This window comes from Narcine bancroftii, chromosome 3 (genome assembly GCF_036971445.1).
Source record: "Narcine bancroftii isolate sNarBan1 chromosome 3, sNarBan1.hap1, whole genome shotgun sequence".
Taxonomy (NCBI): Eukaryota; Metazoa; Chordata; class Chondrichthyes; order Torpediniformes; family Narcinidae; genus Narcine; species Narcine bancroftii.
The window spans coordinates 47,249,469-47,267,253 of NC_091471.1; the positions used below are offsets into that span (position 1 = coordinate 47,249,469).

Consider the following 17,785-nt stretch of genomic DNA (forward strand, 5'->3'; position numbering starts at 1 on the left):
CAGGAATTATCTCCACTTGTTGTCTTTCACACTATACCATATTTGTGTGGCTACTTCCAACAAACCTTCTGCTCATATTTTCAGATTAATTTATTCCTCTACCCCATTTTGAAAAAAATTGATGCAAGGAACATTTGAACTGTTGCCCACTTGAGTCAGCCTAATTTTGAGTTTGTATAATGAAAAGTTTCTTTTAACATGCAACCTTTTTGCTGCAGAAATTAAACATTTTCAGACTAACCAGAAATTCCTTCTGAGCTGCTGCAGTTCCATTGTCACGGATGATTATGGAAGAGCACTGAAATCAAAACTTGTACGTGTTTAGAGTTGTGGGCGCACATTTAATGAAGTTACATGAAGAGAAGCAATTACAGTTAGATAGGAAATAAGCAATCAATTTATGCTATTTCATAGTCCTCACCAACTTTTATTCTGAAAAATGGAGACCATAAATTTTAACTAAACAATTGATATCATATTATAGATGCACAAATTAGACCATCAATCACCTGACGAACCCAAAAACATTTTTGATCAGAGGAACAAAGATTCTGGGAACCTTTTTTTTGCTCTCAGTAACATTAAAAAAATGGACTAAACAGCAACCAGTTCTTACATTCAACCGTGGTACAATACCAAGCTACTTTCAACATAATTTGTCAATCTTGCATTTTTCCTTGGATATGATAACAAGGTATTAAAGGCAAGTTAACATTTCTTCTATGCTACCATGACTTGTGTTTCAACAAAAGATACACGTTGGAATAAATGAACGAAAATCAATAAATTTTACATTTTTAATTGTCCTTTGGTAAAGAAAATGATCTTGAAAATACAAATTGTATGTACACATCATTTAAAGCTTCAAGGCAAATATAATGGTTTAAAAGGTTGATAAGGAAGAACATTTGAAATAAGTATTTAATCTCTTGAAAAGAAATAAAGAATTTAATATTAGAAAATAAAAATGGCAGTGCAGATCTATCTATTTATTTATTTTTTAAAGTTTATTTTAAACACCTGGATTTCAGAATTTGAATAGTGGAAAAATAGAATTTTATAAAAGATTGAATGCTGTAACAAATAAAGATAATATTGAAGACAAATTAGCTGGTATTCACAAGTGGTTATAAAAAATAGAGTAACTTACATAAATGTAAACATGAAAAATACCTAATTTCCTCAGGTATCTGCTGCAAGTCAATAAAACAAAATTCTACATCTTTTTATTGCTCATCCTCATTGATACACAAAGTCTCATTAATGAAAATCCTTAAAATATTGCAATCTAGCAACAGGAGAAGAATGCTTGGAAACCAGGTACTCTCTTCTTGCTACTTTAACATAATTGTTGGCCCCTGCAGAACACATTTCCTCATCTTTCTTTTGTGCAAATTGGGAGGATCCCAGATCTCGCAACGCAAAGAGTAGAAAGTCATACATCGAGTGCATTGGAAACCTCCAATTTATCCTGAGATTTTCTTTTAAAAAGTTGTCTCCCTTTCAGCAAAATTGTTTTCAATAAAAGTTAGCAAAAAGCCTCAACATCGTGATGTTCAGCTTGCGTTGACACCTGCTGTTTCCTGTGTCTGACTGTTGACACCTGGGTCAGAACGTGTTCCTTTTTTACGGATGCTGCGACCTGAAGAAATTAGGTCAGCATATCCTCGTTGATGCGAAAATGCGTAGGCAGATCGGCGAACAGATGTACCGCGATGGAATGAACTTGGCCGACTTGGTTTAGGCAATAATTCAATCTCATACCTTTTGCGGTTCATTTGAATCTATTAAAAATAAGATAAAATTACTAAAAACAAGATATTATTAAAGTGATTATTAAACATTAAATAGATTATGAAGGAATTTTAGTTTCAATAAAGCCACGATAATTGATGTCAACTGATAACAATGTCATCTTAAGGAGACCAACTCATTGTATCCATGCTGCCCCAAAATGTAGGTATTAAGTTAATTGTACTTCAAAGCCTTCTTTTTATAAACTTGTGGAAGATTTTTTTTTAAAGCTCCATCAGCTTCTCATGCTGCAAGTATCTTGTCCCACAACAATTTGGATGAGAAAGAATTTCCTCAGCCACTAATTACCATTATTAACCACACTTTCCTTGACCCACAAAGCCACTCTCCAAACCTTTTAATTTCAGTTTCCCATGATAAAACAATACTGTACCAATTTAAGGGTTAAATAGATCCTTCCTGTTTATTTGGTTTAGGACACTCAGATTTGTTTTTATGCCAAGATTAAATGTCACTTCAGATCCCATTGTTCCCCAGACCAACCATTATCTTGTCATAACCATGATTCTTCAGAATTATTAAATATTCACTGAACTTTTATCTTTACATTTCATTCTTCCTGCACCATGAATAGAATTCTCAGCATTTCATAAGCTTTGCCTTAATGTTTATTACAATTACAGTGCCATCATCTTTTATAACCATTTTTCCATCTATCCTGCGATCTTCGAGGAATTATAAACATTCACTCCAAGAACCGTCTGATCCTCAACATGTTTGCCTTCTCCAAACAATTACCTGAAATTCACCATTTCTGCACAAAACCACATCGAAATCCAATGACTTTCTCCTTTCCATTCAGCTACATTACCAACTTTAGTATCATATTCAAGTTTTAATCATAGGCATTCAAATGAAGATTACAAAAGCAAGGGATGCAAATACAACTAAGATTGCCAACAGTCAGTTGCCTGGAATTCTCCCATTGAGCTAATTTCTAATCCAATTTTCCATATCTCAAGGGATTCCCCCTCTCACCCATTATTCCCTACACTGATTTACATTGTTTTCCTTTTTGCAATATTTTACCTCATCTTAGGATAATTGGCCATATCCCAATTTAGAACTTTCCTTCCTGTTCTATTCCACAATGTAAATTTTGTTGACCAACTCCAAAACAGTCTACCTTTGCCTCCCTTTTAACTGACCTGGTTTCTTTTGAAAAGCTATGCATGGTATAATCTGCCACATCCCCTCCAATCGCTTGATGGATTTTTCAAATAGTCATTCAAGTTACCCTGCATTGTATTTCAGCAATTATACACACCAGAACGTACTTTCCTTAAAATCAGCCAAACTCTAATTGGTCTTTTTCTGAACCATTAATCAGAATAAGGACATCGTCACAGTTTGAACCTTCTCGACATTTGTTCATCTCTCTTTTCACCCTTCTACAGATGTCTGGCTGCTATTAAACCACTCATTGTTTCCATCTTCAAGAACTCAGCATGTACCTTTAATGAAACTCATCCCAAATATATCACAACAAAAGGAAGTATTGTCCAATACCATTGACATTTTAAAGGTCACACTGCAGGAAAATCCTCCCAAACTTCACACAACTTAAATTGGCCTTTCTCTGCTCTTAATCCTTGTTCAAATCCCACCTTTTGTTACTAAAAAATTAACCTACAAAATTAGGGACAGATGTACGCCACTCTACTCCTTATATCCCTTTGCTCAATTTATTATCGTGACCTCAATTTCACATTTCCTTTTACCTGCTAATCTTCCACCCTTGCTTCCAAAGTACCTACCTATGTCTTAAATAGGTTTACAGTTCTGCTTCTAGCATTCCAAGGAAGAGAATTATAAAACTTAATCACAAATAAAAAGAAAGCATCTTAAATGAGCAACTTTTTAAAAACAATGGCCCTTAGATTCTCAAACACGAGGAAACATCACCTCAACCCTGTCACCATCATTCAGAATTTTATAAAGAAAACTGATCTTTTAAATTCAAGAATTAGTTTTTTTTAAAAAAAGGAAAATGCACTAAAAAAAATGAATTGTTATTGACTCAATGCAAAACAGGTGAAAATGAACATAGTTTTGGCAACCATCTTGTTACTTACTTTGTCAGTCTCCGATGGGCTCACAACCTGCATCATAAAGCGAATGGCAACAACAGGGAGAAGACAGATTGCCACAGTTAGAATGATAGTCAACCATAGATATGGCTGTCGAAGAGCATTAGGGGCAGCACCTGTGAAGTATATGATTAAATTACTATAGCATGAGATACCAAATGAAAGATGACAAAAACAACTTTCCATCAATCAACTGCAGCAAATTTAACAATCCAGTTTTGTTTTCGGCTAAAACAGTTGCATCCCATTAGTGAAATTAAAATTCCACTCGAGTTTTGTTGAACTATTCTTTGATACAGAAACGATAATTGCAAATGGCATGTTGGCTTTCATAAAGAGGGGATTGGAGTTTAGGAACAGAGATGCCCTTCTGCAGTTGTCCAGGGCCCTGGTGAGACCCCACCTGGAGTATTGCTTCCAGTTCTGGTCTCCAAACTTGAGGAAGGACATACTAGCTAAAGAGGGTGTGCAGCGCTGATTTACAAGGTTAGTTCCAGGGATGGCAGGGTTGAATATCCCTGGGTTTCGTTGTTTTAGGTGTGATAAGAGTCGGAGGGGCAAGAGGAGGTGGGGTTGCATTGCTTGTCAGGGAAAATATTACAGCGGTGCCTAGGAAGGATAGATTAGAGGGCACATCCACGGAGGCTATTTGGGTGGAACTGAGGAGTAGGAAAGGAGAGGTTACACTTGTAGGGGTGTATTATAGACCACCCGGAGGGGACCGAGACCTAGAGGAGCAAATCTGTAGGGAGATAGTAGATATTTGTGATAAGCACAGGGTTGTAATTATGGGAGATTTTAATTTTCCACATATAGATTGGGAAACACATTCTGTGAAAGGAATGGATGGGTTAGAGTTTGTGAAATGTGTGCAAGATAGTTTTTTACAACAATATGTAGAGGTGCCGACCAGAGAAGGAGCAGTGTTAGATCTACTGTTGGCAAATGGGATGGGTCAAGTGACGGAGGTTAGTGTTGGCGAGCACTTCGGGTCCAGTGATCATAATGCCATCAGCTTCAATGTCATTATGGAAAGAGAGAAATCAGGGCCAAGGATTGAGGTTTTTGATTGGGGAAAAGCTAGATTTGAGGAGATGCGAAAGGACTTGCAGGGTGTGCATTGGGACAATTTGTTTTATGGGCAGGATGTAGTAGAGAGATGGAAGTCTTTTAAAGATCAGATTTTGAGAGTGCAAAAGCTTTATGTTCCTGTTAGGTTAAAAGGAGGGGCAAAAGGTTTGAGAGAGCCGTTGTTTTCAAGGAATATTGGAAACTTGGTTCGAAGAAAAAGGGAGGCGTACATTAGATATAAGAAGCATGGAGTTAAGGAGATGTTTGAAAGATACATTGAATGTAAGAGGAATCTTAAGAGAGGAATTAGGAAAGCTAAAAGAAGGTACGAGAAAACTATGGCAAGCAGGGTGAAAACTAATCCAAAAGAGTTCTACAAATATGTTAATGGTAAGAGGAAAGCTAGAGACAAAATTGGTCCCTTAGAAAATCAGAGTGGAAAACTGTGTGTGGAGCCTAGAGAAATGGGGGAGATATTGAACAGTTTCTTTTCTTCGGTATTCACTAAGGAGAAGGATATTGGGAGATGTGGGATAAAAAAAGCAAATTGGGTAAATATGGGGAATATAGAGATTACAAAAGGTGTAGTTTTAAGGCTTTTGAAGAATATAAAGGTGGATAAGTCTCCGGGACCAGACGGGATCTTCCCCAGGACATTGAGAGAAGTGAAGGAGGAAATAGCAGAGGCTCTGGCGGTAATTTTCCAAATGTCATTAGATATGGGGATAGTGCCGGAGGATTGGCGCATTGCGCATGTGGTTCCATTATTTAAAAAGGGTTCAAGGAGGAAGCCTGGCAACTATCGGCCTGTAAGTTTGACGTCTGTGGTAGGTAAATTAATGGAGAAAATTCTTAGAGATAGTACTTATAAACATCTGGATAGACAGGGTCTGATCAGGAGCACTCAACATGGATTTGTGGGAGGAAGGTCATGTTTGACCAATCTGATTGAATTTTTTGAAGAGGTGACTAGGAATGTGGATGAGGGTAGCGCAGTGGATGTTGTCTATATGGACTTCAGTAAGGCCTTCGATAAGGTACCACATGGAAGGTTAGTTAGGAAGGTGCAGTCTTTAGGTATAAATTTTAAGATAGTCAAATGGATTGAACATTGGTGAAAGGGAGGGGCCAGAGAGTGGTAGTGGATAATTGTCTGTCAGGTTGGAGGCCGGTGACCAGTGTGCCTCAAGGATCTGTATTGGGCCCATTGTTGTTCGTTATATACATTAATGATCTAGATGATGGGGTGGTGAATTGGATTAGTAAATATGCAGACAATACTAAGATAGGTGGAATAGTGGATAATGAAGAAGGTTTTCAAGGATTGCAGAGGGATTTGGGCTGCTTAGAAAAGTGGGCTGAAAAATGGCAGATGGAATTTAATGCTGATAAGTGTGAGGTGCTTCATTTTGGTAAGAAGAATCAGAATAGGACATATGTGGTAAATGGGAGAGCATTGAGGAATACAGAAGAGCAGAAAGATTTAGGAGTAACGGTACATCGTTCCCTGAAGGTAGAAACTCACGTGAATAGGGTGGTGAAGAAGGCTTTTAGTATGCTGGCCTTTATCAATCATTGCATGGAATATAGGAGTTGGGAGGTGATGTTGAGATTGTATAAGACGTTGGTGCGGCCTAATTTGGAGTTCTGTGTGCAGTTCTGGTCGCCTAATTATAGGAAGGATATAAACAGAGTGGAGAGAGTGCAGAGAAGGTTTACCAGAATGTTGCCTGGGTTTAAGCATCTGGAGTATGGGGAGAGATTGGACAGATTGGGTCTTTATTCTTTGGAGCATAGAAGGTTGAGAGGGGATTTGATAGAAGTATTTAAGATTATGAAAGGGATAGACAGAATAGATGTGGATAGACTATTTCCGTTAAGAGGAGGAAAGATTAAAACAAGAGGACATGAGTTAAGAATTAAGGGGCAGAGGTTTAGAGGTAACATGAGGGGGAACTTCTTTACTCAGAGAGTGGTAGCCGTGTGGAATGATCTTCCGGGAGAAATAGTGGCGGTGGAGTCAATTGTATTATTTAAGAAAAGGTTGGACAGGTATATGGATGAGAAGAAGATGGAGGGTTATGGGCATTGTGCAGGGAGGTGGGACTAGAAAGGGGTGTTTGGTTCGGTGCGGACTAGAAGGGCCTAATGGCCTGTTTCCGTGCTGTAATTGTTATTATTATTATTATATTACATATGCTGAAAGGCTAGAAAAACTGGACTTGTATCCGATGGAGTTTAGAAGGATGAGGGGGGACATGATTGAGGTATATAAAATCATCAGGGGGATAGACAAGGTGAAGTCGGATTACTTGTTCCCAATGATGGGGGAGACGAGGACTAGAGGGCATAGTTTAAGAATACAGGGTAGGCCCTTTAGGACGGAGATGAGAAAACATTTTTTTACCCAGAGGTGTGAATCTGTGGAATGCTCTGCCACAAAGGGTGGTAGAGGCAGATTCGCTGATTATGTTCAAAAGAGAGTTAGATAAGACTCTAGTGGGCAAAGGAGTTAAGGGTTATGGGGATAAGGCTGGAAAGGGGTACTGATGGTAGTGATCAGCCATGATCTGTAAAATGGCGGTGCTGGCTCGACGGGCCGAAGGGCCTACTCCAACGTCTATTGTCTATTTCAGCATCATCTCAGAAAGTGACAAGGTTATGCTTTGGTTACAGGGAAGTAATTTGAGCAACTTTTGTTGAACCATCAATGCAGGATAGAGAATGCTGCAGTTCCAGAGGTGCCATCTTTCTGATGAGAAATTAAACTAAGAAACCATTTGCCCTTTCTGCTGGACACAATATACTGTATGCTTGGGCACAATGTGTAGAATTTTCTGATGTCCTGGTGTACAATTATAAAGCAAAATTGGTAAAATAGCCACCAATTATTTGAATTGTTTTTTTGTTTCCTTGTCTCTTACTTTCTCATAATACTACCATGTATTATAACTTTGAAAACACTTCAGAAGTACTTTCTTGATGGGAAAAGTGGGTTGCAAAGGGCAGCATTTATTACAATTTGGTTTCATTTTGTAAGATTACTAAACACAAGACCATAATATATAGGAGCAGAAATAGGTGTCTACCCTACCATTTAATCATGAGCTGAACCATATTCCCAATCAGCCCACCAGCGTGGCTTTCTCCTTATAAATTTTGATGCCCTGGCTAATGACAGAGCAAGATGATAATCATGGCTCAAAAGGAATAGAACCCTTTTTTTGTTTGCAACAGCTGCACAATTCCATCAGTACAAATCCACAGTGGTGAAAATAATTTTAATTTATTCCCTATCCAAGTGGCAGGAACAAAATTACAGACATCCCTGCCTATTACTTCAGATATCCCTTCCTTTATTCAACTTTGCATCAAAAAAATTTATATTTTCCCAATTTTTCAATAGGCAGCCAAGTCAGAACCCAATTAAGTATTGTAATATGCAGGGAGGCAAGTAAATATTGTCAAGTTAGCTGATCTCAAATAAAACCAGCACTGAATTGATAATTATCCTTGGCACTTCAATGCGAGGAATGGTGTGGATGGAGGAGAAACATCAGAAATTTTAACCTGGATAACAGAGTACCTGCTCTGCATCCCTGGGCACTTGTAAAGAATATGTTTGCTGTTATAGTTGGGAGCTAAATGTTCGAGAATATCTACTGGTAAACACTGAGTCATAGGCATTATTCTCTTTACCAAATGACCATATAACTGCACAGGGAATTATCGTCAGGAAAGGAAGGATGAATAAAAAACAAAGCCTTTATTCACATGGCAATGTTTTTTGCTTTATCCTTTACAGACTCATGCAAGAATGACAGGATCAAGATTTATTTCAATTCTACTGAAAATGACCAGTTTTAGAACAGTTTAATTATTGTGCCTGAGCTATTAATTTTTAATTACTTTATATTCTTGTGTAAAAGTCAATCTCATGCAAAAGTCAACCCCCTATTTTTGGCCCCCCAAAAATGGAATTCTCCATCTATCTTGTGTAAAAGTTAACCCTAGTCTCTCATCTTGAACCTGGCCACCCACAGGCCAGAGTTCCTGCTGTCTCATCGAGAACTCATGCCTTGGCCCCGGCTGCCTGCCCATCCGAGCTCCCGAAACCTGGAATGCAGGCTCTCACCTCAGCCCTGGCCGGAACCGATCAGCACTCCCGATGCCTTGAATGCAGTTTTCTCACCTGGTCAAGGCCCCCCACAGACCAGAGCTCCCAACTCCTCAGACAACACTGCAGTCCCGATCTTCCACGTGGTAGGATGTATGTTTTGATGGCCAGACTATGTTTAATTCATTGTGTTTTCGGTTTTTTATTGTTTAAAGATTATTTGGACTTCTTGACTGATATGGTATTTTGGATTCTAGTGTGAATTTCAGCCTCTCAAAAGTAACATACAAGTAATAAACAACCTCAAATTTAAAAAGAGTCCAGAAAATTTAACTTTTTACACGAGTATATATGGTATACCAATTTAGTGCACATCAATAAAAGGGCTGTTAATTGGGGATAGTCTGCATTATCAGCAATAAGGCACAGACCTCTCAACAATGCATTTTCCTTGCATTTTATAAAATAAAAGTGATTGAATAGCATTTATCCAATTTGACTTTGTCAATTTCTGTTAAAAGCAGTGAAAAGGACGTCAGTCTGGAAAATGGCAAAAAATTAAAATTACACAAATGTATTTTGCTGGATACTTAGAACTCAATCAAGACATTAAAATAATATGCTACTTCGACTTGGGCAAAAACAGCTTCTCTTGGTTCAAGAACAGTTTCTTTTGCCAGCTATCAGATTCTTGAATCTCCCCTTGGTACACTAATCAAAGACTGCTCTGATAGTCGCAAAAGCTAAAGGTCTGTCTGCACTGTTGCGAGTCACTATATTCTTTTGCACCATTTCTGTGATTAGCTGTCAATCTTGTGTATTTATGGTCTCTGTTAATTTAATTCAATTGGCTTAGTATTATAGTTTTTGTTCACAAGTTCCAATTTGGCTGCAGCGAGAAATATTTTGTGTGGATGTACATGGTACAATGTCTATGTCAGCAAACTCGTTATTATTTTAGTCTTTCAGTACAGTAAGATACATAACTTTGCTCTTTACCAGCCCCTGAACAAATTTATACCTTTTAACCAATGCATTTATTCGAAAAAAAAAATTCTGTTGGATGAACTGTGGAGTTCAAATTGTATCAGTAGGGAGGAGAGGAATTTTCAGGGCCAAATATCACCAATTTCTTTGGCCCTCATTGATGTGGCTAAGCCTGCTGAGTTGCTCCAGCGTTTTTTTTTGCTCCAGATTTCAACATCTCCAGTCTCTTGTGTGTCCCAATTTAAATTATTACCTTTCTTTCTGAAACAGGGATGGAAAGTGGATTAAAAGGAGCACAAATGCCAGAACAGATGGCCACTTGAAACATTACTGTGCTTTAAATACCATACAATAATTATGTTACTAACCAGTAAAGGTAAAAACTGATGGAAAAAGGATATGTATTCCTGCACTGTGAAGATCAAACATGATTGCAAAATACAGAACGATACTTCCAAAGACTGAAAACGCATTAATAAATGTCCAGTAAGAGGTATCCATAGCAATCTGCAAGAAAGCAATTAAAATATTGAACGTACATTCTATTTTCAATATTCTATGTTTAAATACACGGTAAACTTGGAGCAAAATAAAATTCATTGAATGATTACGTGGTGTCAGTTCTGCAACCAGTTTTCAATGGTGATATTCACAAAACACAATACTTAATAGTTCTCCACATGCATTCCTTCATTTTCCTTCTGCAGTGGTCAGTGAGTGTAACAGCCATCAGAATAACCTTGTCTGGAAGCGACAATGATTCTGCTGCAGCTGGAAGGCACATACATGTTCGGAGACACTTGGTCTGCCAATTGAATGATCGCGGATCATCAAATTTGTGGATAAAGGCCAACCCTCAACTTACTCAAGGCAACATACTGCATCATCAAACCTGCAAGTTGAGCCGTTTAGCTCGAATAGATGATGGCTTGAGGAATGAGACTGGTGGGAGAAAGAACACACTGATTTTTTTTGGCTGTGTTCCCTTATAAGTTAAGCAAATGGTAACAGCTACACTTTTGCCATATGATTTGACTATTACATATAACTACTGTATTCAGTCTATTCAGCATACGTGTACATTTACTGCTCTGCACAATTTAGCAGCTACTTTGAAAGTTGCAACAAACATGTCTGCACAGCAAAAAGTTAACCAGCAAACAGAGTGTCTAAACTACAAATGTGAATTTTTTCTGTATATTAATCCTTGCCTTGTTCATATAGGTTGTAGAGACCTCAAGAATGTGTGGCTTTATAACAACTGCAAGTTCTGGCCCAAAAGGAAACAGAAAATGTGAGCAAATGTAAGTTTATAGAAATCCTCGCAATTGGTACTAACCACAAACCTAAAGTTGATGCAAATCCCCAAAACAAAATCTGGTTGCAACAATTAAATGACCAAATAATAATCCTGGTGTTTATATATCTGTATCTTAATTAATAAGATATAATTTTAGACGTGCATGGTTGGGATATCAATGCTGTATATATTTTTGTTACAGTTGGGTCTTCAGCAGCATGGATTCGATGCTTGCGGACTCTGCCAGCTCGAGTACTTCGATGTTGGTGATGAAGTCATTCCAATGAATGTTGAGGATGGAGCGGAGACAGCGCTGATGGAAGCGTCCTAGGAGCCGTAGGTGATGCCGGTAGAGGACCCATGATTCGGAGCCTAACAGGAGCGTGGGTATGACAACGGCTCTGTACACGCTGATCTTTGTGTGTTTCTTCAGGTGATTATTTTTCCAGACTCTTTGTGTAGTCTTCCAAAGGCGCTATTTGCCTTGGCGAGTCTGTTGTCCATCTCTTTGTCGATCCTTGCATCAGATGAAATGGTGCAGCCGAGGTAAGTAAACTGGTTGACTGTTTTGAGTTCATTGTGCCCGATGGAGATGTGGGGGGGCTGGTGGTCATGGTGGGGAGCTGGCTGATGGAGGACCTCAGTTTTCTTCAGGCTGACTTCCAGGCCAAACATGTTGGCAGTTTCCGCAAAACAGGACGTCATGCGCTGGAGAGCTTGATGTTGTACTGACTTATATAAACCTATTCAAAAACCTAAACTTTCCCTACCTCTTTTTTTCTTGTGTGCAAGTGCCTGTCTAGGAGCTTTTTTTCGATGTCCCTATTGTACCAGTCTCCACCATTGCCCTGGTAATGCATTCCAGGCACCTACTAGTTGGTGTAAAGAAAGCCCCTCACATTTCCCCCAAACTTTGCTCCCTCACCTTGTGCAGAGGTCAATTAGTATTTGCTACTGTCACCCCAGGAAAAATGTGCTGGCTATGCCTCTCATAATCTTTTAAATCTACATTGCCATCTCTCATCCTTCTTCATCCTAGCTCTCTTAACTTTGCTTCAAGACACATTTTCCAATCCAGGCAAGTCTCCTCTGCACCCTCTCCATAGATCCCACATCCTTCCCATAATGAGGTGACCGGAAATGAACACAATATTCCAAATGTGCTCTAACCTCGTGGTTCTCAACCTTTTTCTTTGCACTCACATACCACTAAGTATTCCTTATGCAATTGGTGCTCCGTGATTAGTAAGGGATTCTTTAAGTTGGTATGTGAGTGAGAAGGGAAGGTTGAGAATCACTGCTCTAGACCCAATTGTTACTGAAATATTTTGCTTGAGAAAAATTGTCATTGGCCCATTTCCTTTGGAGTTATGAAACTGTGCACATAATGAGTCAATTAGATACGATTAAAACAGTGATTTTCAAACTTTTTCTTTTCACCCACATACCACCTCAAGCAATCCCTTATTAATCACAGAACACTTGTGGCATAGGGAATACTTAAAGTGGTATGTGAGTGGAAAGAAAAAGTTTGAGAGCACTGCTCTAACCAGAGATTTATAGAGCTGCAACATTACCTCATTATTCTGGAACTCTATGCTTGTAAACTGAATGAGATACTTCTGAACAATAATAAACTAGAATTAGCAAATACTAAAATGTGGAGAAAGAAAATAATCCTCTCTGGTGTGTTAGAACGACATATGAATGGTAAGTTACACAGTCCAGAAGATTCCAAAGCTTACACTTTTGTCTTTGCAGATTTCAGCCAAAGCCACAAGTTAGCTTCATAGACCTGGGAATACATAGCAACAAAAGCCATGCTTTATGATTAATGACCTCTGCTAGAAAGCTTGCAGAACTGTGGACAGAATTAACAAAGCATCTTGAAGATGACCTCACATGCTTATCCACTGCTAACGTTGTTAAGGAATTCAGGGGAAAATTGCATTTAAATTCGAAGAGCATTTGAAAGAAAATGGAGGAAATTGTATACTTACCTGGAAATTAACCGCTATGATTAGGGAGGAGGCTGTGGTGACTGCAAATGACTGGTAGTCTGTTGGTGCTTCGCCATCTTGACCCATTGTTTGAAGGAAGGCTCCATATGGTATAAAGAAAATGATCATGGATATGACAATGCCATGAAACAAGCTGAAAAAAAACTTTGTAAAATTGAAGTAAGATCCTTTTTGCCCTGGTATATAAAGCTTCGGAAACCGTAGACTCAATTTATCTGTGACATCCTAAAGAGAAGGGCAAAGAGGAGAAAAATGAGTAAAACATAAAATTATAATCCAAATAATAGCTTGGAACAATGCAAGAGGAGCAGAAGAGAATGCACCCTTTTAGTTCCTCATTTTTACCATTGTTCATTTGGCCTGGGGGGGAGAAATATACTTCCCTCTTCAAGATTTATGCATTTAATGAATATTCACAAATGATATTGGCATTGATTATTTGGAATGGAACGCACCTGATCAAGCACGCCAACAACCAACACTGGAAGACTGCTGTAGAGAACGTTGTAAAGCGTGATAAACCAGTTCTCGTATGCAGTCTGTGCAAGAGGAGAAAAAAAAGGAAAACGAGATTTCTTTACTTCTCTAAATTGTAGCAATTATGTTTTGTGCATATGCAAGAAATTAAATTTTTATTTCAGTAGATAAAAACTTATTTGAAAATAAAATTACAGTTATGAACACCAATCAAAACGAGGCCATGCACAATAAATGTAGCATCTATGGAAGAATTACAAAAATAAATTTTTCGCAAGCATAATAGACAAAAGAACTCGATTGAAATTCCTCCACATATTGGGTCTAAATTCTCAATTCCTTATCCTGCAAGTTAAACAAATGACATCAATATTTCAAGCCTCGAGGCCAATGCAGATGTTGCCACAAAATACCCTTCCTGCAAATACTCTAAAATTGACTTCACACAGTAGGCACGTTAAATGCCAAAGAGCTAAATGAAAAGTGGAAAATATACCATTACATTGCAAAACACATAAGCAGGGAATAGCGGAAATCACCGAATACTTGCAAATTTCTACAGGTGTACAGTGGAGAGCATTCTGACTGGTTGCATCACTGTCTGGTATGGAGGTGCCATTGCAAAGAACAGGGAAAAAAAACTTGAAGACGAACACTCAATGGTACAAAAACAGCTTCTTCCCTTCTGCCATCAAATGTCTGAATGGACAATGAACCACAAAACCCTACCTCACTTTCTCTTATTTTTGCATTAATTTACTTATTTTAAAAAAAAGTTATTTATAGCAATATTTGTGACATGTTTATGACAAATAATTCTAATTCTCTTATCATGTGCAAGCAGAAATTGAGTTTAACATGCACATTCAGTGCAGATTTGTGTGCCGAAGAGTCTCATCCAGTGCTACACTGTTCTATAAACCAGCTTGATGTGAGTGAATTTAAAAAGGGAGTGGAACAGGTCATAGTCATTTCAGGACTGTTGCTGGAAGAGGAGGAGCAAAGGACTCTCAAGAACTGAGTGTGTCAGGAACCAGCTTGAGGTGAATGCATTTATAAAGAAAGAGGGCAAATTAAAGGTTAAACAGAATGGTGATTGATGGGAAGAGTAATAAAGATAAGGGGCAGTGGAAAATAAAGAGGGCTAGCTTGAGAGGAGCGGCTAGTGGAGAGCAGCCTGTGTGTGAGTGGCCCATTGTTGGAGTGGGAATTAGAGGCTTTGGCTCACAAGACTTGAGAGAAAAGGCTGATAATGAGCTTGTTTCCAGCAAGGCAAGGCCAGGTAAGATCTTTGTAAAGGTAGTCCTTGACTTCCAACCTACATGAGTAATGTCCGCCCACAAGTACAACTAAATTTTTAAAACATCTTTATTAAAGCTGCTGTGCAAGTACATATTTTGTATTTAAAGGACTGTATACAGGGGTCCCTGGTCCTGGTGGCAGCCCGATGTCTCCATTCCCCGCGGGAGCCCGATGCCCGAGTCCAATGACTTTATTAATATACTAGAAGTTCATATGGGGATTGGGAGTATCTTTATTGAAGGTGCTGTACATATCTTAATCAATGAATTTTCATTAAAGATGCATTGGTTAAAAATAATTATTTATGATCTCATTTAATCATGCCTGGTGGGCAAAGCCAACTTAGGACCAATCTGAGTTATGACTAGTTTGTCAGTCCCAATTATGGTCGTATGTCAGGGACCACCTCTGTTTAAATTAGGAAGAGTTAATGGAAATAGCAGCTAGGGCAGTGGAATGCTCCAAGTGCAGCATGTGGGAAATCTGGGATAGCACAATTGTTGCTGATGACCACACCTGCAAGAGGTGCGTCCAAGCAGCTGCTCCTGGGAGATTTGAGTTAAAGAAATGGAGCTGGATGAACTCCAGATCATTCAGGAGGCAGAGGTAGTGATAGAGAGGAGCATCAAGGAGACAGTCACCCTCAAAAGTCAGGAGGCAGGTAACTGGGTGTCTGTTAGGAGAGGGAAGGGGAATAGGCAGACAATGCAAGGCACCCCTATTGCTGTTTCCCTCAACAATAAGAGTACTATTTTGGATAGTATTGGAGGGGACAATCACCAGCGACAAGCTGTGATGGTCATGTCTCTGCTGCAGAGGCTGGCCCCTCAGTTCAGAAGGGAGGAGGAGAGCTATGGTGATTGGGGACTTGTTGGTTGGACAAGTGGATAGGAGGTTATGTCAATGAGATCGAGGCTCCAGGATGGTATGCAGCCTCCCAAGTTCCCTTTTCCTACCATCTTTACCTTTTCCTAGTGGGACAAACCTATCCTGAAGCTAACACAAGTTCATAGCATTCTGTAGAAGGAGGGTGAGCAGCCAGATGTTGTTGTCCATGTGGGGATGATGTCCTGAAGAGGGAGTTAGGAAAGTTAAAAAGCAGGGTCTCAAAAGTGGTAATCTCAGAAGTGCTGCCTGTGCCACGCGCTAGAGAGTGTATGAATAGGAAATTGTGGCAGATGAATATGTGGCTAAAGAGTTGTTGCAAAAGGGAGGGGCTCAGATTTGTGAATCATTAGGATCTCTTCTGGGTAAGGTCTGACTTGTACAAAAAGGATGGGCTGCATCTGAACTGGAAAGGGACCAATATCCTGGTGGGCAGGTTTGCTAGAGCTGTAGGGGAGGGTTTAAACTAGTTTGGCAGGGAGGTGGGATCCAGAAGATGAGTGCAGAAAATAGGGCAGTAGGACAAAAGCATGATGCTGTGTGTTCTGAGTTTGTGAGGAAGGATACAAAAACAAATGTAGCCAGTGAGAGGGTTTGAAGTGTGTCCATTTCAACACCAGGAGTATTAGGAATAACGGGGATGAACTTAGAGCATGGATCAGTTCATGGAACTACAATGTTACAGAAACTTGGCTGGAGGTGAGGCAGGATTGGCTGATGCAGACACCAGGGTTTAGGTGTTTTCAAAGGTGTAGGATGGGAAGTATGCTGGCATGGGGGGGTGGTGGGGGGGGGGGGGAGGGAGGGAGTAGCATTACTGGTCAGGGTAACAAACCTGGTCAGGTGGCAAACCTCTCAGTGGGGGAGCATTTTGGTGAGTGACCACAACTCCCTGAGCTTTAACTTGGCTATGGATAAGGATAAAAGGAGACAAAATGGGAAAATGTTTAATTGGGGAAGAGCTAATTATGATAGGATGAGGCAGGAACTTACAAGAATAAATAGGAACAGATGTTCAAGGGTGAAAGCACAGAACTAATGTTGAGGAAGGTTAGGTTCAGGATCGGTTTGTCCTACTGGGAAAAGGTAAAGATGGTAGGAAAAGGGAACTGTGGTTGATAAAGCAGATGAGGCAGCTAGTCAAGAGGAAGAAGGAAGCATGCATTAGATATAGGAAGCAGGAGGGCTCACGAGAAGTATATAGTAGCCAGGAAGGAGCTTAAGAAAGGACATAGGAGAGCTCAAAGGGGCCATGAGAAGACCTTGGCATGTTGGATTAAAGAGAACCCCTAGGTGTTCTGTGTGTATATTAAGAACAGATGGATGAAGGTATAAAGAAAGCAATATGTGCCTGGAGGCAGAGGAGGTTGGGGAGGTCCTAAATGATTATTTTGCTTCAGTATTCACAAAAGGACTTATCAGAATAGTACAGGCTTGTGTGCTGGAGATTAAGGAAAAGTAAGTGTTAGATCCTTTTAAAAACATCAAGATTGATGTCCCTAGGGCCGGACACAGAATACTTCAGGTTGCTGTGGACAGTGAGGGAAGAGATAGCTGGAGCAGTAGCTAGGATCTTTGAGTCCTCTTTAACTGCAGGGGAGGTGCTGGATGACAAATTTCATCCCCTTGTTTGAAAAAGGGAGAATCCTAAGAATTATAGATTGGTGAGTCTTATGCCAGTGGTGTGAAAAGTATTGAGAGGATTCTTAAAAATAGGATC

General features: G+C 39.4%; 1 protein-coding gene across 10 annotated transcripts in view; it reads right to left on the reverse strand.

Moving 5' to 3' along the window:
* Positions 1-320: 320 nt before the first annotated feature.
* The window catches only part of atp8b1 (ATPase phospholipid transporting 8B1), a 178,599-nt gene continuing 161,134 nt past the window's right edge, over positions 321-17,785 (reverse strand). For 9 of the 10 annotated variants that reach the window (XM_069923989.1, XM_069923995.1, XM_069923988.1 and 6 more), the window contains 5 exons: positions 13,857-13,940; positions 13,381-13,626; positions 10,449-10,587; positions 3,891-4,021; positions 321-1,784 (listed from right to left, as the gene is read on the reverse strand). In XM_069923989.1, coding sequence (XP_069780090.1) covers positions 1,557-1,784; positions 3,891-4,021; positions 10,449-10,587; positions 13,381-13,626; positions 13,857-13,940 — 828 coding nt within the window. In that variant the 3' untranslated portion in view covers positions 321-1,556. Of the gene's footprint in view, positions 1,785-3,890; positions 4,022-10,145; positions 10,342-10,448; positions 10,588-13,380; positions 13,627-13,856; positions 13,941-17,785 lie in introns of those variants that run through there. The other variant, XM_069923993.1, reaches the window with a different exon arrangement.